This window comes from Mycteria americana, chromosome 1 (assembly GCF_035582795.1).
Source record: "Mycteria americana isolate JAX WOST 10 ecotype Jacksonville Zoo and Gardens chromosome 1, USCA_MyAme_1.0, whole genome shotgun sequence".
Lineage (NCBI taxonomy): Eukaryota > Metazoa > Chordata > Aves > Ciconiiformes > Ciconiidae > Mycteria > Mycteria americana.
Genome location: NC_134365.1, coordinates 120,161,124 through 120,183,039, shown reverse-complemented (window position 1 = coordinate 120,183,039; position 21,916 = coordinate 120,161,124). Strand labels below are relative to the sequence as shown.

Here is a 21,916-nt window from a genome sequence, read left to right as displayed (position 1 = left end):
TTGCAACTGTACTATTAAGTTTAGGGGAGAGAAAAAATGGCCACATTTAGTAGCAGTATCAAAGAGAATAAAAGCTGTAGTCTAAATCATTTTACTGTAGTATTTTTATATACCTATTTACTTACCAGCTTAGGGAACACGTCTTATGTCAGTAGTAAGGGGTGGAGAAGAGGGTAGGGCAGAACTTTTAGCTCCTCATGCATCAGCTTTCTATGTAGTAGTTTATGGTTGACTGTATGCTGGTGATATCCAAAGATTCTAGTGAAAATAACGTGCATCTCACAAACGACTAGGGAATCTTCTTACCTGTGAAAAATCAGCCCTTTGCAGTTTGTGGAGGGACAAAAATCTATGCTTATGCTGGCATAAAAATCAGGGTAGATTATTGCCAGTTTTTAATAAAAACTGTCTTTTAAATGGTGTGTGAATTATAATGGCAAGAACAATTTATAGGAAAGATATTAACAGTTAGAAGTGGAGGTATAAAATGCTGCCACAAATCATTTGTTTATCCAAAAATATGTAAACTAAGCAGATGAGCCTGCATCTAGGTCTTTAAAACCGTCCATCAAGAATACTGCTGACATACTAAATGTTTTTATCAAAGATTTTATTTTCCTGACATCAGTTTTTGAAACAGAAGTCCCATAAGACTATGCTTGTCAGAATAAAAGTTGGTTTTGTTGAAACATGTGGAATGAATAAATAAATAACATTACAGCTTACTGGTTTTATGAAAGTTCAGAGCTTGCTCCATGGGTGCTGCTTTCTATACTACAAGCTTTCCTTTTAATTTTTAGCAATACCAAAAAGAAACCCATAGGTCTTTAAAATAAATACTTAGGGGCTTACTAAGCAGTAAAAGTTGGTCCTTTTTCCCCTGAAAGTTCTGTTATTGAGATGCCCTGCAGTAAGCTCATTGGCAGATCTGTGATCCCTTTTCCCATGAGATTTTTTTTCATATATATTGTGCATGTTGAGAGCTATAAAGCTCTGCCTGTTGACTGTGATGTTCATTGGAACATGGAGTTAATGACTTGGTACCAAGGAGCAAGCAGGGGTTAGTCTAGCACAATGGCTCGTGTGTTTCTGAAGAACCAGAGGCAAGAGCCTTTTCCTCTATGGAACTGCTCATCAGTGGTCAATAAAATTTGTATCATAGCACTTCTTACACACTGGCTGTATTATATCTGAGTGTTTCACATTATATATGCATGAAGCCTGCTGTCTAGCTCTGCTGCTCCACAGAATGCCAGAACAGTGTTAGAGCACCTCTGGGTGAGCTTTCTTAACACTGAAAGCTTTTGGGGGGAAGGAAGGTCCTGTGGTTTTGCTGTCACTCGGGAAAACAAAGTCTTCCTGACTGTGGTACAGTGGATAGGTAATATTGTACGCTTTAAAGTGACAAAAACCCACCAAGAAGACTTATGCCTGCTCATGTAGAACGCTTTCTTGAATGCCTAGGGTAATCTATGTAAACTTGCTTTTTAAGAGAGCAGCTGAGCTATGTTGCTTTGAAAACAGAACCTAAGTACTTCTGGATGATAAGCATGACTGTTGGCAACGTACCTGCCTGCTCCATCTAATGCATTGTGGCATCAGGCTTTTGTCATCAGTGTATTACTTATACGCTTTTATGTATGCCTTTCTTTTTAGTAATTTCTTTCATACTTTTCTACAGAATGGATCCTTTTTAACCAGTTTTGCTAATATTTTAACTTTCAGGAGAAAAGTATGAGCTACATGCTGCAACTGACACTACTCCTAGTGTTGTCGTCCACGTATGTGAGAGTGACCAGGAAAACGATGTGGAAGAAGAAACAAAGAAACCCAAACCAAAAATTATTCAGACAAGAAGGCCAGATTATACTCCTACCCATTTAAGTTGAACTGCTGTTGTTTTTCCAAGGGTTACAAGTAAACATATGCAGGGGAAACATTTACTGTGGAAACAGCAGGTCACAGGTTTGGTGGCAACAGCAGCAGTTATAGTAGGAGAAATTCCAATATAAGTTTGTTCAGAAAAAATATAGGAAGTTTCATCCTTATTTTTCATGCTGTGGACTGATGGATGTCATGACTGTATTCCCAGATCACTGGGAATGAAAGATAGGCAGAAGATGACATTTTGAGACATAACAGGACAAACTAGGTTTATTTTTTGGGGGGTACTGTAGGCTGTTCCATTATAAAGCAACTGGGGGAAGCTTTCTTTGTTCTGACTCGCATAAATCCTCAAACTAATAGGCTAGTCATTCTGTGGAGTACGTAGCGATAACAGAGGTGGTTTTAAAGATTAAACTATGGGAATTGTAAACCTTTTTCTTATAATAGATTTTGTGCATGTGTATTCTTGGTCTTCTAAAGTAACTTTGCATTATTTTCTATAGTTTCTCACATGTTTCTGGAAATCTGGGAAATTGTTTAAAGTATTTATTATCTCAGTATCCCGGACTTACTACTAGATGTGTATATACATATATATTTATATTTGTTTTTATTGGCACTCATTTTCCAGCAGGCGTACAATTTCTTCGGCACCTTATTTTGGTGCTATGTAACTTGTGCTTTTAAAATTTTAACCTTTTAAATGCCTATATAGGGTTTTATCTGGCAAAGTAATGGAAAAATGTGCAATAGGAAAGTTGTTTAAATAAGTTGATTTTAAATTATTTAAGTTTAAATAATTTATATCGTCAATAACATTTGTTTGGTAGCTTTGACTTTCTCATTTGGAAAAAAAAGTACTCTTAAATGTATAAATAAAGCTAATGTTGCACATTCACAGCAATGTAATTTTTCAGTGAAAAAAATGGTAATGGAGAGATGTGAACTCTACTCAGCATGTGAACCTGCATTGTTGTGAGCAAAGGTTTAACAGTGATGGAAAAATTGCACACAGTGTGTAGAACAGCGAAGAGAGATGGAGTGCCTTTTCCTCGTTCATTCCTGATGTGAACTGTTCTACAAGCTGCACACTTGTACCTTTTTCTACTGGCTTTGTATGTCCATAAATATAAACTTTCTTAGCTTTGCTTCCAAAATAAGCTGGTATTTAGAAATGCTTAATGCCAAGTAATGATGCATACTTAAGTAATGGGTATATGTGGGAGAAGCTTTAGGGGTTTTTATATGTTAGTGTTTAAAGACAGTAGCTCCTGACATACAAATTTAGAGGAAGAAAGATGGCAGAAGTGTATTTTATTACTTGTTTTTAAAATGGAGATCCTCACTTTGAAATAGGTTTCAGTATTTTTTTTAAGAGATATTAACTGATATCTGTGGGAAAATATCACTTACAGTTTTAGAAAGGGGGTGTTTGAAGCTTCTCAACATGTTTTTAGAAAACAAAGCATGGTTCTCTCTTGGTTTTGCTTTTGCCACAGTTGGTCTGAGAATGAGTTTTGTAGCTGGAGTTAATATAAAGAAATCCATTCTGTGCCATTTGAAGCAAACATTGACTTAAATGCCTAGGTTCACACCTTGTTTTTTAAATTAATAATATCTATTAAAGAAAGATGTGTAATGAAGCCATTCCAAGCTGTGGTGCAGTGTAAACGCGGTGTTATTGAAGGCCTGTCATTATATTAAGGAAAATAGAAATTGATACCCTGTGACTACAGAGAGCAGGAATACATTGAAATTTAGTTATACCTGCAGTTATGATCTTGTTTTGATTGGTATGGCCTGTAAACTGAAACAAACACTCGTACTTGGTGTCTGTCTTGGACCTAACTCCAGTGGCACTTTCTCCATGTTAACAGTGTTAAGAAGAGCTAATGCCATGTATTGCTGGAGCCATGGTTTATGGACATGGGGGTGCATAAGGTTATTTTGTGTTACTAAGGTGTAACAATCAGCTGAATACATGTACTGCGTATTAACACACACACAAAAAAATAAAATGGAGAGAAACTTTGTAGGTTTGCCACAGCTGCCTTTAAGCCTTTCCAAGATTTTTTTCCATGTTTCTCAAATTACTGCTGGACTTAGTGTTTTGCTTCATTCAGTTTAAAATTGTTGGAATAATTCCTGTTCTGTCCTTTTTCCATCTTTCCATGATTACCAATCAAAGCATTAGTTTTGCATTAGAAACCCAGGTAGCTGCTGTTCTGTTTCCTAGCAATCCTAAGAAAGCGGCAGTGCTACCTTTCAATTCAAAAGAACAGCATGTTAAATACCAATATGGTTTTCGTCATTTTAGTACGCTGACATCTGCCTAATAAGGTGGGCACTAGAAACCATGGAAGTCTTGGGATGGTTGCAGTGTGTTTTCCCTTTCTGATGGTAATTGTAAACAAAGGTTGTGAGACAGTAACTTGCCTGTGTTTCTGGTTGTATAGCCTGGCTTGTGCCACCTTCTGTTATCATTACTACAGTGTGCTGCTTGCTTTTTTCTGTTTTTTGGTTTGGTTTTTTTTTTTAATGTTCAAATGAATGCTTAGTTGGCATTTTATACAGTTGTATAGTATGGGGCATATTTAAATTAAAATATTTTGTTGTCTTCTTGTAAATGTCTGGTATTTATGCATGAAACTAGTTGAAGATTTTGCACCAAAATCTGAACTTTAAGCTTACAAACACTTCTGGTTTGAAAAAGGTAAGGATATTGTCCCAGGTCACATCCTTACCAACGAAATGAATTTATTCAGAGAAAAGCTTTCCAGCCTTCTGCTTCAGAGACTTGCATGATCTCAATCAAAGTATGAGAATCTACTAATGAATAAAATACCCTCCAGAACATTCCAGTTAAAATCTGATTCTTCTGTGCCTGAAGTTGATGTGCTTCCTAATGAAGGTATCAACATCTTACTATTCTATTATAATCCCTGTGCATTCATAATATCCTTACCAGTTTTCTTCTACAACATGAATAATTCTATTTTTAAAGCTCTTGGAATATGAAAATATATCAGCATTTAAATGGCTTTACCTAGTAACTGTAAGCCTCGGTGTTGCAAAACATGTTATGCAAAAAGGCATTGAAGGTTTTGCTCTCAGTATGGATAGAAATCCTTTCACGGCAGAAAGGAGTTATTGATATTAATGTTCATCATTCTCTACTTACGACTGGGAAGTACTGATGTTCGTAAGAAATTGTTCTATACACAGAAGTGGTTTGAAATAGCAAAGTGCTGCTGCTCATCAATAGCAGGCCCATACAGGGGAATTCCTGCGTAGAGTAACAGAAATAACTTGGTCCTTAAGTGATCTAACAAAAGATAGAAGGTGAAATAGCAATTCCAACTGGGCCATCCGGCTTTACATAGACGACCTCATTTCTTTTTCTTTTTGGAAGTATAGCTCATGTTTTATTATTTGCCCTCTGCATAAGGATAGCATGGACAATCTCCATAATCTGTAAGTGATCACTAGCATTTGTCACTTTGCAAGACTTGTTGCCAGCTTAGTGATACACATTCCTATCGTTGGATTATGCATTTGTGCATGCATTACTACATTAAGGATGTTACTTGTTACCAAGGTGAATTCAGCAACATGTAAGGCTAAAGTTTGTTTCTAATCAGGGTTTTGTTTTTCAGAGCAGCAGCAAGTGTAGCAACTTTGATATTTGAAATACCGTACAAGTGTTTTAGTTGTTCTTGTGTAGTCCAGACTTGTCAAAGGTGGGGGAAGGAATGAACTCCAGCAACACCCTCTCATACCATTTTAACAGTTACAGCATGGATTTTGCCCTAGGCACAATCACCTGCCTAGTCAAGTTTTGTTTTGTCACACAAGAAAGAATGTCTTGGGGAAGACAAGTTCTCTAACTTGAAATTGTGATTTGTATCTATAAAGCTTGCTTGCTTGTTCTGGTATGTCCCAAACCCTCTCCCGGTTCCAAACATACAAAATGATAGCAAGGGGTGGACCTTTACTCTAGGCATAGAATAAGTTCAGAAATTCACTTACTAGGTCTTGGGTTGAGTTGTTGCACTTCTATCATCTTTGCTTTTATCCTGGCTTCCCAACACACTTTAGAAGCATTTTGCAGAAAATTATACCTGCTTAATGCTTTTACTAATTCATATTTGGATGTCTAAAAAGAAAACAAACCAACCAATAATAACAAAGATAAGACATCCCCCAAGATACTGTACGTTACAAAGGTGACTTGACTGATGAGTAGGTGACAGGATGGATCTGGCAGGACTGGGTTTATCTTCTCTGACAAAATTTCCATTGATAAAGTAGTGACTGTCACACTTGAAACTTTTTGTCACTTACCTGGTCTGTATTCATGTATCTAAAATTACAGCATCTCTGTCATCTTTTTTTTTTTTTGAGTACCTGCCAATTGTTTTTTTTTTTTTTTTCTGTGGTACGCTCCATCTGAGGTATGAGAAGAAATAAAATGATGGGAGTTTAAGTATGAGAGGTTGAACAGGTGGAGGAAGAGACAGAGGCTCCAAGTGGCACTTTGTCACTCCTGGCAATCATGTCACCCATTCTGTTTTGGACTTTCTGCCTCTCAAAGACCAGCTCAAGAAGCTCTGGTTCTTCCTAAGGTTGCTTCCTGCTCTCACCCCTGCCCTTCTTCCACACGATGTTATTCCATGTTTCCAAAAGACTGAGAGTCTCTGAGGTTTACAAGCATTTCCTAGGTCTTCTTTCTGAGATCACTTTCTCTCTTATCCAAGGATAGGCACAGCTCGGTGTGTGTGTGGCTTCAGAACTTTGTTACAGGCTTTACAAAGGTTTTGCAAAGGTCTTGTGCGTTACCAGCCTGCAGCATGGGGGGAGCACTGACGGGGAATTTTTTAGTAGCCTTCAGTCTGGTGCTGCTCTCACTGCTAGATTTGGAGTCTGTCAATAATGACTTTCATATTTGGAGCAATTATGTATTTATAGCTTACACTTCATAGTCTCAATCCTTTTCATAGAGTGTGAATTTGTTGGGGGGGTGTTTTGGGGGGTTTGTATCTTTGTCCCATCTTGAAATCTTTCTTCCACTTTACCCTTTTTTTTCCCCTTTTTTTGTCCTTCTTCCTACATATTGGAGTTCATTGTGTACCATCTACCAAGCAGGTCTTATATCTATCTCCTTAGCTTTTATTCTTATTTTTGTGGACCTGCCCACACTTTGAGTGTGTGCATGTTTTCTTGCCGTTGAAGTTGTGCCAGGAATTCATTTTGTTTGCAGTTTCATTACTACCACATCCTGCTTGAATGAAACCTCTAAGTGCAACTAAGAACTTTTCTTATATTTACCTAATGCCCAAGGTGTCATGTCCTTTATTAATCCTAATGAAATTATATCTGGTTTTCTGTCTGCTCTGTGTTGCATGTTTCCTACTGTCATTTATACATGCTTATCCTTTATTTATTTTGCTGGTGCAGATTGTTGGACTGTGTTCTGATGCCATGCATCTGTAACTCTAGCCAAGCCATAATCAATTCCCTATCTCATAGGGTGTGTTGTGATACCTTCAATACTTCTGTAGGCCTGGGAACAAGTCAGACTCGTGAGTGTGGTGCTGGCTGCTATCTACCATTGTCCAAATCTCTGGAAGTTTTGATGGTGTCTGTCCTACTCTACCACTTCCCGAGTCCAGTGAGGAGAAGCTTGTTCAAGGATAAACAAATGTATAAAGAGCCCTAGAGTATTGGCAGGAGTTTGACTTGTAGCTCTTTTTTTAATGTGTATCGCCTATTAATTACTTTTCAACTTATGCTTGTTAGTCAGGATAGACTCCTTGTATCTCAGAGTACTTGCCTTAGATACTGAGGATTTCAGTGGGTGGCCAGTGTTTTGCTCGCAACTCCGTTGTTTCCAAATCCATTTTGGTCAGTTTTGTATCTGGAGCCTCACTATTCAAGTTAAAGGTTTTACAAAATAGGGCTTACTGAGGTACTGCAGAAATCTGGAGGAAGAGGTAGACAATATATCTGTCTTGGAGTCTTTTTGTGCCACTGAGTATTATGTCTCTTGACTGATTGAATATTTGGAGTTACTTCAATATCAAGCCTGTAAGAGAGCTAAAGAGGAAGAGCTAAAGAGGTCCTTTACGTGTCATTCAAGTAGACATTACCATTATTTGAATCAAAGTTCCTTTGTGGGAATGTGGTGTGCTTTTGGGGGTGCCTAGGGATGCTGCTAGATTTAGGCATGTTCTGGAGCTCCCCTTCGAGCCCTGTGCATTTCAGTGGTTGAAAGTTTATACTGCTAGGTCTCTGCCAAAATCTTATTGTTACTTTTCCCTCTCCCTTATGTTGTAAACTTATGTCCCCTAATTCTTAAGATCTTTTCAACTTTTTCTGTAATAGTTCTTGTAAAGCTATAAAATACATCTTTCAAAACCTGACAGGCTTTTAAGTAGATTTTGGTGAAGTCATCTTAGTGTTGTTTTCCTTACAGTGTCTCTCTCATCAGGAAAATTAAATAAAATAGTCTTTCTCATTACTTTAAAAGAGTCAATCAATAGGAATGTCTTGGAAAATAAGGAAGTAATATTGTATGTTCTCTAAAAAGAGATCCTGAATCTTTTTGCTTGTTTGTTTCATTTCTAAGATGCAGTTGACTGGGCTGCTGCTTTTCCCCCTTCTCCCTCATTCCTCTCCTTTCCATTACCCAATTTGTGTGCTGTATGATTTGTATAATAACTTACATCCTAACTTCAATGCAGTTCTCAACAGAATTGTGCATCTACTTTTTTTCTTTGGGAGTGGGGGGTAGGGGAGACTTGTGTGATTAGAGCCTTAGAGCATAACTAAATTGTTGTTTAATTTCAATGAATTGAAGGAGGTACGTGGAGGTGCCCATAGGTGGAGCTAAATATCAAGCAATGTCATTGCACGCCACTGAATAAAACTAAACCTCAAAACTCAACCTGCAGCTAAGGTTTCCATCTCAATAGCAGATGTGGAAAAGAAATAATTTTGCTATTAGATTACGAAAGCACAGTATTCCTTGTCTCTGATCCCTTTGAATATAGTTGATTTGAAACGTATTTGTGGTGTGTAGGAAATCTTGTAGCGAAATACTTCTTAAAGGTAATCATAAGCAATTTTAGCAGTAAGTTGCAACGTGGCACACTGTGGTCTACTTAATTTCATTGATATCACTCATGAGAAAAAGTTCACATATGCAAAGTGTTTGAATCGGCCTGCTAAGAAATCTTCATTTTCAGAGCAGGTTAACTACTGGAAGATAGCTAGCAGTTTAGTTTCACATTTCAACTTGTTAGAAGGATGCAGTACAGGTTTTGAAGACTTTTATTTCTGTTTGTGCAGTTTGTGCTTTATAACCTCTAAAAAAGCACATCGAATGTGTATCCAGTATTTCACGGCAAGATTGCTTCCAATGCTTGAATAACTTTGTGCATCTCTGGGTATCCCTGTATGCAGGTAAGCACGCATACTGTAACATGGGGTTAATCCAAATGATAAAGCATTTTGTACGCGGGCTTTTTATGCTGGGGTGTAGTGGTTCAGTGGAGAGAAGTTTTATTGTCACTGAAAAGAAGTCAGCACTGCAATGCTCACACTACAGGAAAAGCAAGTTATAAAAGGCTGGTACGCATTGCAGGCTTGCAGTGATGGTTAATGCTGGTCATTTTGCAGATGTCTTTATATCATATCTTTTCAGACTAGTGTTAATCTAACTTTCATATTTAAGCACACCAGCTCAAAGGTGAAGCTACCTGTTAAAAGTGGGGTATGATTTTATGCTGGAGGATAGAAACTATCTGGGATGTAGTTCTGTTTGTATCACATTATCATTCGCCCTACCAGCTGCCCTGGCCTGGCTTTGTGCCACATAACTGAGAGTAAAACTTGCTAGTGTTACATAGCCATTAGACATGTTTAAAGTATTATGAGAAAAATTTCAAACTATTTTTGTCAACTTTTCTTCTTAAAAACCTTTGCTTTAAAGGGGCACATAGGACACACACAGTGAAATCTGGCTCGTTACAAATGTGAAAGGTGAAGTTCAGATGCCCAGCTCTTTGTGGCCACTATATAAAGTGATGCTAATGCACAGGGTGTGTTGTACTTGAACAGGTGAGTTCATCCAAAAGCATTTCTTAATATGAGTTACTGTCAGGCTAATACAAAGAGGAACAGCTACTTAAAGTGCCTTTAACAGCAGAGGGGAATTTTTTTTGGCCTTTTCCAGGATTGGAGCTGAACTGTGTTGGACTGAGCCTTTGTTATGATAAGTAATGATAAATTTATTGATGTTGTTTGAGCTGGGGAAATAATGACGTGGCATAACAAGCAGTTGCACGGCCCTTTGTACCTCTTGTTTTCCACTCTTAAGATTTTGCCCATTCTGTGAAATGGAGTTTAATCACACTGGCCTCGTGTGGGCTTGAAGCAGCAAGGTGCTTGTTATACTCAGCAGTGACTGCAGTGGTTCAGGTGCTGAAGCACTTCTGTGTAGTAGGCCAGGGGGACTCACCCCTGTTTTGGTTGATCCCCTGGTCAGGAAGGACAAAAAAATCAGCCATCAGCTGGCGCTTTACCAGAGCAAATGTGCGGAGATTTTGTGTGCATTTACTTCTCTAGGAAGTGACAGATTTTTCAATGCTTATCTTCCCAGTGTTGCTCTGGTATCTTATGTCCTGTTCAAATGTTTCTAAAAATGCTGTTTCTGGTCTCCTGAGAATTGCAGAAGCCACTGAACTCTAAAGGCTGCAAGGCAATTTTTGTTCAGCCAAGTAATTTTCTCAAATGTATCTTTTAGAAGATTTGTGTGTACTCCATACCTCGTTTGAAGGAGAGAGAGTATGCAAAGAGAATATACGTGCTAATATAGCTGTTGTGAGAGGGATATCTTCCTTGTTCTGATACTGAAGGTCAAAACTATTGCATCTCATAATGTGCAGTATTCTGGCTGAGGGCAGATGAGCTTGTCTGTGATGAAGGACACCTGGAAGGAGTTTTACTTCTTGGAAAAAAAAAAAAAATGCTGCAGGGTAAAGTCTTGCCTGTAGTTGCTTTTCCAGTCTGTGTAAGGTGGCTCTGTCCGAAACAAGGTAGCTGCCCAAGCTCTCTTAAGATGCACTTCTTAGATGTACTGGAGTAATAACTCCAGTAGAGTATTGTGGAGTAATAACTCCACAATAAAGACCAAAAGGGTTAGGCTTGTATTTCCTCAGCCATGCACAGGATTTCATTCAAAGAGATGGAAAAGGCTTTCAAGAAGAGTTTTTGCATGCTGAAGTCCATTGCTCCACATGTTTTGGGGTTTTTTTTCCATGAAATTTCCTATGTTGAGATTTTAAGGAAGAGCAAGTGGCAGTCCGACTGAGACAGAGGGAAGAGAGGGAGTGTGCTGTGATGGAAAAGGTGGTAAGAGGCAGAGGGAGGACAGAAGGAAATCCTAGGAGCAGGTGAGCTGATTTGGAATTAGGAAACTGCGAGGAAGCATGAACAACCAGCAGCTGTCACTAGTGTCTTTTGCTGGTTTCCTGCTGTACTTGAGATGGTTGTATGATCTGTGACCTGATCCATGACTAGATCCAAGCCACTTCAAGAACTGCAAGGCAGGTGTGTGGAGAAAGGGGTGAGCACAGCTGGCACACTGTCCCTCTGTCTAGTCTGTGGTTCCTGGATGAGAAGATGGCCTCACCAGACCACACCTGGGACTCTGCCACCGTCACTTCCCCTGTCTGGGCTAGTCAGCAGGGTGGACGAGTGTCAAGCATCTCAGGTCATGCGCTGGCATCCGTCACTCTCACTTCTGCCTGTGTCCTAACTGGGATGGCCAGCAGTTGTTGTTCTTGGTCACGAGAGGGTCACCTCGCAGCCTGGAGTGTGAGGCAGCTGCATGCCTGCCCTGGCTCCTTGGCTTGTGCCAGGCCTGCGTGAAATCATTAGGAAAAGAAGAGGCAAAAGAGATTCCTGAGGCTGAGATGAGGAGTCTGCCTATAGGAAGGAACCAAAACAGGGAGAGCTTGACATGGACACCGGAGCAAGCTCTGCTCAGATTTCCTCTCCCACCACTCCTCAGTGCCCGCATGTATGCCTTCTCACGGTGGATGCAGCTGTCCTCCAGGTTCCTCACACCCACTGGCAATACTACTGCTGTAGGGACCATCACGCCGATCCTCTGTAATAATAGCTCTGATCCAGCAGCTGGACCTGCGCCCCTGGCACTTCACCTTCCTCTCCCAAAGCACATGCTCTGCATCACCAGGTTCCTCACGCAGCACCAGATACCTCTCAACTCCCTACCCTTCTCCTAATTTTTGAGGTTCACAGAGAGTAAGCCTCTACTTTCTTACGCTCCAGTTGCACATCTATATTTCACTGACCTTCCTTCACCGCTTGAACCTGAACCAAGTGGACAGGTCTAATGGCCTTTACCAGCCATAGTGCTGCTGATCAGGATCTCTGTGTTTCAAGGTTCAGCCAAGCACTACTATGGCATTATTTTTAAAAGTATGAGCGAATATGATTTCTTAGATTAGTTTTAAAGCTAAGGACTTAGGCATTTTCTGGGAGCTTGTTTTTACGCTTTAAGGAGAATACACAATTCAATCTGGTAGCAGGTACATGGACACTCATGGTCTGTACTGTACAGCTGAGCTCATCATCTGAAAGACCGGTGTTGCTGCACCATCAGGAAGTCCACTTAGATGCAGTGTGCTCACAATAAGCAGGGAAAAGCTAACCTAATTATGCTGGAGGACTAGTAGTGCGAGTGAAGACTTCTACTGCCTTTGATCTCTTGAGAAAGGGTGAGACCAAAAACTTCAGGCTCATGAAAATAATGCAGTTTATGCTGTGGGAAATCTTCAAGAAGGGACATGGGGCTGTTGTACCTGACAGTAAGTTCATTGTAAGTAAGTTGAATTCATTTGGGTGAGTCACGGCTAGGTATTCAGTTTGAAGTCTCAGATGTGCTAAACAATTTATGTTATTTTTAAAAAATGTTTTTTAAAAAGTATTAAACAAAAGCCCCAAGCAATTTGATGAGTAACCACGAGTTTTCTAGGTACCTTCAGCTCTGGATATTCTCTCCTTCCAGGGCAGCATTATAGGATGGAAACTTTGACACAATCTTAATTATAGGCTAGTGCAGCTATAATACAGCTCCTGTAGGTAGGTCAAAAAGCTTCCCGAGTGTGGCACGGTGTTCCAGCACGTACTCGTTGAGGAGCAGTTCTAATGGCTCACTGCTGATTAAGGAGAGTGGTTTAGCAGTCAAAATTTTTACATGAGATTAAAAAGAAGGTGCAGTACATTATGCTGTTAATCTCTCTGCCAAATTGTGTTGTGTGGGAGAGACATTTAGCAAGAACTTTCCATGCTTTGTCAGCCTGTGGAACCATCCAGGGAAGGAACTAGCACCATTTTGGGGGAGTGTTGTGCTGGTTAGTAGTAAATACCCAATCTTTCCTCTCCGTAGAGCGTGGCAATGAATTAACTCATCCACATGTCCTGTAACTTCCTTCTATTCCCAAAGGTTTCAAAAGGTTTACTGCTCAGTACTTGATCTCTCTGCCCTTACTTCCTGTCTACATCTGACGCGTTGCCAGGTCCATTTTGGGACTCATTTTATGCATAGCCCAGTTCCCATGTCAGAGAACGTCAATATGGAAGCGAGGTGTTGCTGTGTTGTTTTAGGGGTATGTTGCTTATCAGATATCAGGGTTGCTGAGGGCTGTGGCAGATGTGTGGGCTGTGAGGAGGAGGGAAGAACAACTGCTCAGGTTAAAGCTATGATTAATTGTTCACCAAAGTTCACAACGACACATGTGCTTTGCAAACACTAGGCTCCAGAAGGTCTTTGTCTCAAGCAACTTGGAGCTACAGTGTGAGCGGAGAGGACCAGATGCCCAGGCATATGAGAGAAGACACAGAGGAGGCCAGAAAGAAGTCATTGAGCATGAGTGACGTGTCGATAGAAACAGCTCCGGTCTATGGCTTGGCTCTGAGCTCTCCAGTGTTGGGGAAGCTCTCAGACCTCTTTAAGAGAACACTTAAATTAAGTCCTATTGGAAATCAATTTCTTATACCCTAAGGCAGATGAGAATTGCTCTAAATCCTGAGAAGCTGTGCCACCTCTGCAGGCTGGATGGCACAAGGTGGTGGTGAGCAGTAAGAGGGACGGTGTAGGCACCAGATGCCAGTGCTGTTCATTTCCTCGGCAGTAGATGCCTTCACTTGGCCAGCTGAGTCATGCAGAATTGCTTGTTGCATCTAAATAGTTGCTGACTGCTGGCAGAGAAGGAAATGCACTGAGGAGACGCATTTGCTCTGTTACCCACAGGGTAACTCATTATAGCCTATAGCCCGAGGACGCGCTAGCGGAGCTGTCACCTATTGCCTAGGGTGAGTGGGAAGTGAGAAGGTTGCCGTTTTGCTGCTGTTAGTCAATCTGAACAGCAGCACGGTCCCCAGTCGTCGTAAAAACAAATGCTTCCTCAGCTGACATTGCAAAATCACTGAGCCTGGATCTGGAAATGGCAGACTTCAGCTGATGACACCACAGCTTGGCTGGCTATGGGGCTTCTTGCTATCTGCAGATGCTAGCTATTTTGCTTCCAAACGTCTCAATTTCCCTGTGCTCCGCTTGATTACACACTGCCAGATGGTGCAGCAAATTCTGCACCAACTCCACAAACAAACTCCACAAAGAGGGCTTCAGACAGAAACCACGTGGAGAGCTTACACTGCAGGTAATCTCGCCGTCTGGCCAGGTACGTGGGGCTTCCATGAGAAGATGACAAATAGCCGGGTGCAGGAGAGATGTCTGCTAGTGCCTCTAATGAGGGCAAAGGAATAAAGAGGCCTTTTCTTTATCAGATACCAGAAAATCAACGTGGAGCTGGAAAGAAAAATGAGGGAGGGAAATGAACACAAGAAGTGTCCTGCCTTCCTGGAACACTTCTGCTGTTTTATGGGGGGTTTTTGGAGCACCAAAAAATCCAGCTGTAGAGTGGGTAATCCATAAGAAAACAAGTTTCCTTCATCCTGCTGCTTGTGGAACAATTGGTTTAAAAATCTCTATTACAGGTAAAAATGGTATTTTGCCGTGATGAAGCTTTTAAAGTGCTTTTAAAGCATTTGGTAGAAATTTAGGATGACTTTTTGATGCACGTACAAGGTCTGTTCACAGAGGTCTGAATTCTTTTCAAGCTCTGTGTCCCAGTCGGTCCAGCCCAGCAGTATTTCAGGGTATTACCAGAGGCCCATAAACACATCAGAAAACCGACTGCATTAAACACCTGAGGTCATCTACTGTTGAATGATGTCCACACTAGCTGTCTTGGTGCCACGATGAGCTGGCTCCAGCCTAGGCCAGCCTTTTCATTTGGGTGAAGTCCAAACCTGCAAGCGTGTGAGCATCCAGCCTTTTGTGACCATTGCCTTTATCAGCCCATCAGACACCCGTGTTGCGCGTCTTAAAATGGGTGTCAAAGCTCTACGTGGTGCAGCAGATGGATCCTCAAGCACAAACAGCTGCTCACAAATTTTCTTTTTCCATTATCTCCTAAGCAAGCACATAACTTCCCTCTTGGGGAGGTGGGTGGAAGGGAGGGGGAGAGTCTGTACACTTTGCCAGGCCCCTGGCAGGTTCACATTCCCCAGCTAGCACTTTTAACCCAGCAGGCATCAAACTCTTACAACTAGAAGCCACCCTCACAGCTGCCAACAAAAGTTTTTCTGGTAGTGAAAGCTGAACTTGACTGCTTGAAAGCCTTTTAATTGTAACTTGCAGATTTGGAGCTGCAAAGCGCTACTCCCTGCCCTTCCCACCAGCACAATCCAATTCTGTGACTATTAAAAATGGAATTAAAAAGGTGTTTGGATAATTTCACCCAAAGATTTTTCCGAACAGGGAAAATCCATTTCCTTTGTTTCTTAGCCCTTCTAAGGGTCAGGGCTAGAGCCACAGAACTTATCCTCTCCTTTTCATCTTTGGCTGCAATGTCCTGACTGCCAGGTGAAGGAGCGTACTGGGAGCACCTTAATGGGAATTACCCCATATCTTTGTTTCTTTTTTTCTTTTCTTTGTAATTATTTGTTGGTACAGAAAATGGAGCAGAAGAGATGTCCCTGTGCATGTGCAACCACAGAAATGGTGATAGATGCATGCTTGGAGTCCTTGTGTTCCAAATCAACATATTTTCATGGTTTTAACCTCAGTTAACAGCATATTATCAAACAAACTGAAATGCCAGGGGATTTTTACTTCGAAGACTGAACAGAAGGCTTTTGTGTTTGGTTTGCTCTGGGTGGAGTTGGGAGGGGTGGGGGGGGAAGCACTCCTTCCCCTTTTTAGCTGAAAAACCCCCTAATAATTTGCACTCACCTTGCTCTGAATGCAGCTTGCTTTGTTGGCTGATTGCTGTTTGGGCAGGTAGGTAAATTCTGACCTGCCTTGAAAGAAAAAAAAGCTTTGGTTTGACACATCTGACTGGCATTAGGTGCTCTACAAAGAAGGGTGATGGGGTGTCAGCCTGCAAGCTGCCTGGTGCCCAGAGGCTGGCCAGTGGGTGCTTGCTGAGGGGGGCATGCCTTGTGGCAGGTGGCACCGGCACCCAGCTCAGGGTTTTGGAAGAAAACCATCAATTTTTGTATTTTGCGGACTACTGGATCAGTTCGTGCAAGTGTGGTGTAAAGGGTCCTTGCTGTCGCTTGGAGGTACTTAAGTGCCTGGTGTCCTGCCTGGGGTTCCTCTTGTACAAAGGGAGCAAAAGGATCATCTCTGTCCAGAAAGCTTGGCGATGCCACGTTTCCTTGCTTGACAGTTGCCTTTGCCTTGCCGTGGCCAGGAGTTGTGCCTACTGGCAGCAAGGTAGCTCTCACTGAGCCTACGCTGAATGCAGCAACTCGTACATTAAATCCACGTAAACACTTGCTCTTTAAATGTATTTTTATAATCTGTAAAATCTGATGACAGTCACGCAGCAGAAAGGAAACTTCTAACCGGGAGGACTAAGTCACGTGAAAGTGCTCGGGCAGAGTTGCAGCAGCTCTTGGGACTGCATTGCCTCAGCACTGGGATGAACGTACACCAGCTTGACCCAGCCTGAGGTGGAAGGTGTTGAAGGATGAGGTTCTCTCACCATCACCAGCCATCTCTGATGTGGAGTTCTTACTGCAAAGAGAGCACCTGCAGCCTCACCAGTGGGTGTATCTGGTCTTGGTGTTAATATCATTACCCTAAGCAGATGACCTAAGACCTCTATATTCCTTCCAGATATCCAGTGGTTCTGTTTTAAAAACAAAGCATACAGAAAGGTGACCTTAGAAGCAGGCTAAAATATGAATTTTGTACTACTGCAATGTCTAAATAGTGACTTGTGTTGCTACCTGACCTGGCATGTAGTTTCTTCTGTTCGTCTAGTTGTGAGGGTTTTTTCAACTGGTTTTTTGGGTGATGTTTTTTCCTACATACGTAAATGTTTGCAAGGTGATTTGACATTGATCTTAATTTAAAAAAAAAAAAAAAAAGCCAAAACCAACCCAAAAAACCAACTGCATGGAAGTAAAGTGCAAAAATAACAAAAACTACCTTTGACCAAATGTGTGAAAAGTCATAGTCATCAGTTTTTCCCTCTGAGTACGGATGCTCCTCTCGTTAGTGAGGATGCTGCCTGGGAGCAGCGATGGTAGAAGCGGTGACACAGGGATCTCCGGATCCAGCAGAAGTAGGCAGGCGCGGGGCTCCCCTGAGCATCGGGGACTGAAAGACCTGGCAGTGCCTCTCCACCCCTTCCCCTCGGAAGCCCTGCGTACGCTGGTGAGGAGGCGGAGGTGGAACAGGTTTCCTAAGCCATGAATCTGCCCTTCGACAGTCAGGATACCCTGTCTCGCAGAGACGAAGCCACCTCTGCCGAGACCCGCCTGTGCCGCTGCTGTTGCAGGAAGGGGAGGTCTGGGCAGCCCTCGTTCATCAGGGGCACGTTTTGCGGAGGGAAGGCGCTCGCGTGCAGGAGCAGAGTGTCTCGTGGGGCATCCGGTGATGGGGTGCAGAGGACGGGGAGTATCGCTGATTTTGTTGGCTGGGTTTTGGGGAAGGAGCCGTGGGGCTGCATTCACAGGGCACTCAGCTGAAGGGGACCCTGGTCCCACTTGAGGGTTTGGATGTTGCAGCTTTAATTAAAAAGGAAAGAGTTGATATCTTGGTTATTTTCCCATACGCCGGACAGGTACTTGTTCTGTCATTTTTATTGGAGGAACTGGGTCAATCTGAGTTTTGTTTCTTGTTACTGCTAAGCAATTTTGATGTCCTGGTGTATTCGCTAGTGTGATGCAGCAGCATTCAGATCACAAACACCTATTGATATAAATGTATGCATGACTTTTTGGATGAGATTCAAAAGAAAACAAACCATGGGAACATTTTTTCTCTTCTGTGGAAACGTAAGTGGTTAATTTTGAACTTGAGATGTAGTGATGAGATGAAATCAGGTGTGACAGAGTAAGCAAAATACTGTTTTCGTACTACTGCTTTGTCCTAGAAAGCTTTACTTTAAGGTACATTTTTCTCTTTGCTGTTTTTCAAGAGGTTGTCTCATCTCCAACAATTAAATTGTGGCTGTCAACGTGTTTAATTAATTTGCCATCAGAAGCATTATTACATTTTGTGAAGGATGAGAAATGCTAAAGATATTAAAGATCAGCTTTGCTAGAGCAGAGCTGAGTGGAGGAGAGTTACAAACAAACAGCAGCATCTATGCAAAGGATTCAAGTATTCATCCACCTCCCAGCCGTTGTCATGGCAAGCCCCTCGTTATTCCTGATGCTGCAGCGTGGATACATGGTTAAGGACAGAAAGGCGAGAGGCAATGGACAGCAAATACCTGATTTATCCTTCTTGGCATTGCTGGGTGAGACCTGCTGCTTCTGGTGCTGGGCCAGGAGGGGCAAGGGCAATCACAGGGCCACCTGCCTCTGGTTGCATGATGGTGATGGTACTAAGCCTTCGAGAGGGACCGTGGTGGCTGAGCTGGTGAGAGCTGCCTGCAGCCAGAACGGGGAGCAGGGTGGCCAAAGGCACCCCATGACGCATGGCCTCAGGGTGTGCGTGGTGCTTCCCAAACCCTCACTGGGGGGGATCTCAAATCACTTTGATGGGAAAAAACAATGCACCATGGAAGAAAACCTCCCAGAGAAGTCGAGCTGCTGTTGGCGTAGTGTAGGACAGGGACAGGCCGCTGGGGACTCAGCCTGCAATGCTCTGCAATACTCAAACCAAATGCTTTTGGTTCAGATAAAATACCCTAGACTAAGGTGCTAAAACATTTGAGTAGCTTCCAGTGGTCCTCGCTATCTAGAGCGTTCCTGTGATGCTCGCAGGTAGCGAATGGCTGGCGGTTAAAACCCCTGAACAGACAAGAATCCCACTTATTTTTTTTAAAAGCATTTGGGTTAAAAGGTGATGCCAAGTGGAGCTTTTTGGCATGAGTGTAGCTGGTCATAACACCAGAAAAAACATCCTCTTGGTGAGACCTACTGGAAACTATTTGGATGGTAAATTTGTTGCATTAATACGGTTTGAGTTATGGATGGTGTTTGGAAACGAAACTTTCCAAACAAAAGGAATAATATACTATATCTGGTGCAAGAGTTGAATAACAGGAATTCACATTTTCCATTTCCTCGTGTGGAACAAAGTAGGCTTAAAATTAGTAAATCTGTTAGTCATTGCATTATGAATGGCATGGTCAAGTAATGCCACTGCTTGGGGAAAATGTTTGTTGTAACTACATACAGTTTTCTAAATAAAACCGACCTGCTGCTTGGCACGTGGATCTCACCTTAGCAAGATGGAGCATATGGCGTCTCACACTTGAGCATCTTCGTGTGTGTGTGACAGAGGATTTGGGCTCGGATGACCAGCAGGAGTCAGCAAGAAGGAGTCCCTGGGCTTTGCTGGGTTGGGACATATCTGCAAGAGGCGTTGTGGGCTGAGCCTGGGGCAGCACGCTGCTGCCTGGGATGGCTTGCTGGGAAGCTAACAGAGCTCAAACATACTGACGGCGCTGGTGCTTCTGCCCTGACGACTTTGCTACAAAACCCATGGGTTTTGTAGCAATTTGGAATTTTTTGTAGAAATGAAAGAACTGCTCTCCCATAGTAAGTTTGGGTCTTCCAAAGCATCTTTATTTTTAGCTATCAGCTTTTCATTTGTTGGCAACCCATTTTCTGAGGACATCTGCTTTTCAATAATGAGAAGGTGTAGGTTCAGCCAGGAATTCTTAAAAGCAGGAGAACGGAGTAGTTTGTTAAAACATCTCAGTAATGAAGTCCAACCCTTCTACAAACATTGTGATTAAGGTCACTTCACCATTTGCTTGTGGTGGTGTCATCCCTGGACTGTGACTGAGTATGGCTTATGGCAGGCAACAAGCAAAGCACGGGCAACAGAGGTTGCTTTTTCAGCCCCGACTGAAAACCAGCATGGGCTTCAGCCTCGCTTGTTGACTGAGAAAGAATGGAACTTACGAGTTTAGCAATAGCCCCTTATTTAAAGCAAGAGGAATGCGCGGCAGCTTAATTTAAGGAGGGACAGTTTCACCCCGTGTCTAGCCTATTGTTTTGAGTGGGAGGGAATTCAAAAAAACTGGGAAGGCTTGTTTGCCCAGGAGGAAAAGAAATGCCTAAAGTAACGAAAATATGCGGTGTGTGGAGAAAACGTCTACGTGTGCATATTTAAAGTGTGTGTGTATAAATATACATACAAAAAACCCAGGCGAAGAGGAGGAGCGCAGAGCGAGGGAGCTGAGCCGGCGGCAGCCGCGGTGGGCAGGGCTGGTGAGCGTGGTGGGAAGCACGCCGGGGCCGGCGCCTCGCCCGCCGATCCACAGCATCCGCGCACAGCTGGTGGGCACTGCGGACGCTCAACGCTTCTGTTCCCCGCGCGCGTGCTTTTGACTTGGGTTTAGCAGAATTCCTTACAGGGGGAAACTTTATAGAAGGTGAAAGCAGGACGGAGCTTTTATTGTCCAACAGTTCCCCTCTCCAGAGATGGTACCACAAGAAGGTTCTTGCTTTCTTGCCAGTCTAGGGGCTGATGGTGTAGAACAAAAACGTTTCACACCTCTCAGAAAGCCATCAGATTATGTGGGTGTGCCGTTCACGATCACAACTCTCAGCTGATCTTCTGGACTTCAGAGAGCTGGTTCTTCTCCTGAGCTTTCTGCTGAACTTCCATGACTGCTAAATCTCTGTCTCCCGTTCTTTCTTTTATGTCTGCACAAAAAAAATAGGACCATATGCTGAGGGGCTGGGTTTTAAGGCTGGCAGTATAGATATTGTGAATCATCAAGGCATTTATTTCAGTGGACTGGTATGAAACTCTTGGGCCTCTATTGTGGTTTAGCCCCACTTGGCAATTAAGTACCACACAGCTGCTCGCTCACCCTCCCCTTCCTCCTCCTTCTCCAGCTTTATATACTGAGCGTGAAGTTGTATGGTATGGGATATCCCTTTGGTCAGGTGGGGTCAGCTGTCCCAGCTCTGTCCCCTCCCAGCTTCTTGTGCGCCCGGCAGAGCATGGGGAGCTGCAAAGTCCTTGACCAGTGTAAACGCTACTTAGCAACAACTCAAACATCAGTGTGTTACCAATATTATTCTCATACTAAAATCCAAAACACAGCACTATACCAGCTACTAGGAAGAAAATTAACTCTGTCCCAGCAAAACCAGCACAGCCTCGCTTCAATATTACTCTCCCCATCGCTGCCTTCGACTACTAGCCACGTGAGCCACTAGCTGATATATTCTCCAGCTCTGCCTTTTTCAGTAGCCTTGGGCTCATGTCTCCAGATGACTGACAATAAAAGTTTGAGTGGAGTGCTGACAGCCTATCTACCACAATTAATCTCTTCCAGCATGCGTCTGAGGTTCGCTTTTAGCAATGTCATTAGGTGGAGCTACAGCCTCTGGCACTTCTGGGAGGCTCTGTCTCTGCCATTCATTAAACGCACTGAAGACGGATGATAAC

General features: G+C 42.5%; 2 protein-coding genes across 3 annotated transcripts in view; one reads left to right on the top strand and one right to left on the bottom strand.

The window, feature by feature from the left end:
• Positions 1–4,877, top strand: part of RCAN1 (regulator of calcineurin 1) — a 42,446-nt gene extending 37,569 nt beyond the window's left edge. Inside the window, exon 4 of one of the 2 annotated variants that reach the window (XM_075518163.1) lies at positions 1,726–4,877. In XM_075518163.1, coding sequence (XP_075374278.1) covers positions 1,726–1,889 — 164 coding nt within the window. In that variant the 3' untranslated portion in view covers positions 1,890–4,877. The remainder of the gene's footprint in view (positions 1–1,725) is intronic. The other variant, XM_075518170.1, reaches the window with a different exon arrangement.
• Positions 4,878–20,922: 16,045 nt separating this feature from the next.
• The window catches only part of SMIM11 (small integral membrane protein 11), a 64,790-nt gene continuing 63,796 nt past the window's right edge, over positions 20,923–21,916 (bottom strand). The window contains exon 5 of the mRNA XM_075518126.1: positions 20,923–21,162. The gene's annotated coding sequence lies outside the window, so the exon portion shown is untranslated. The remainder of the gene's footprint in view (positions 21,163–21,916) is intronic.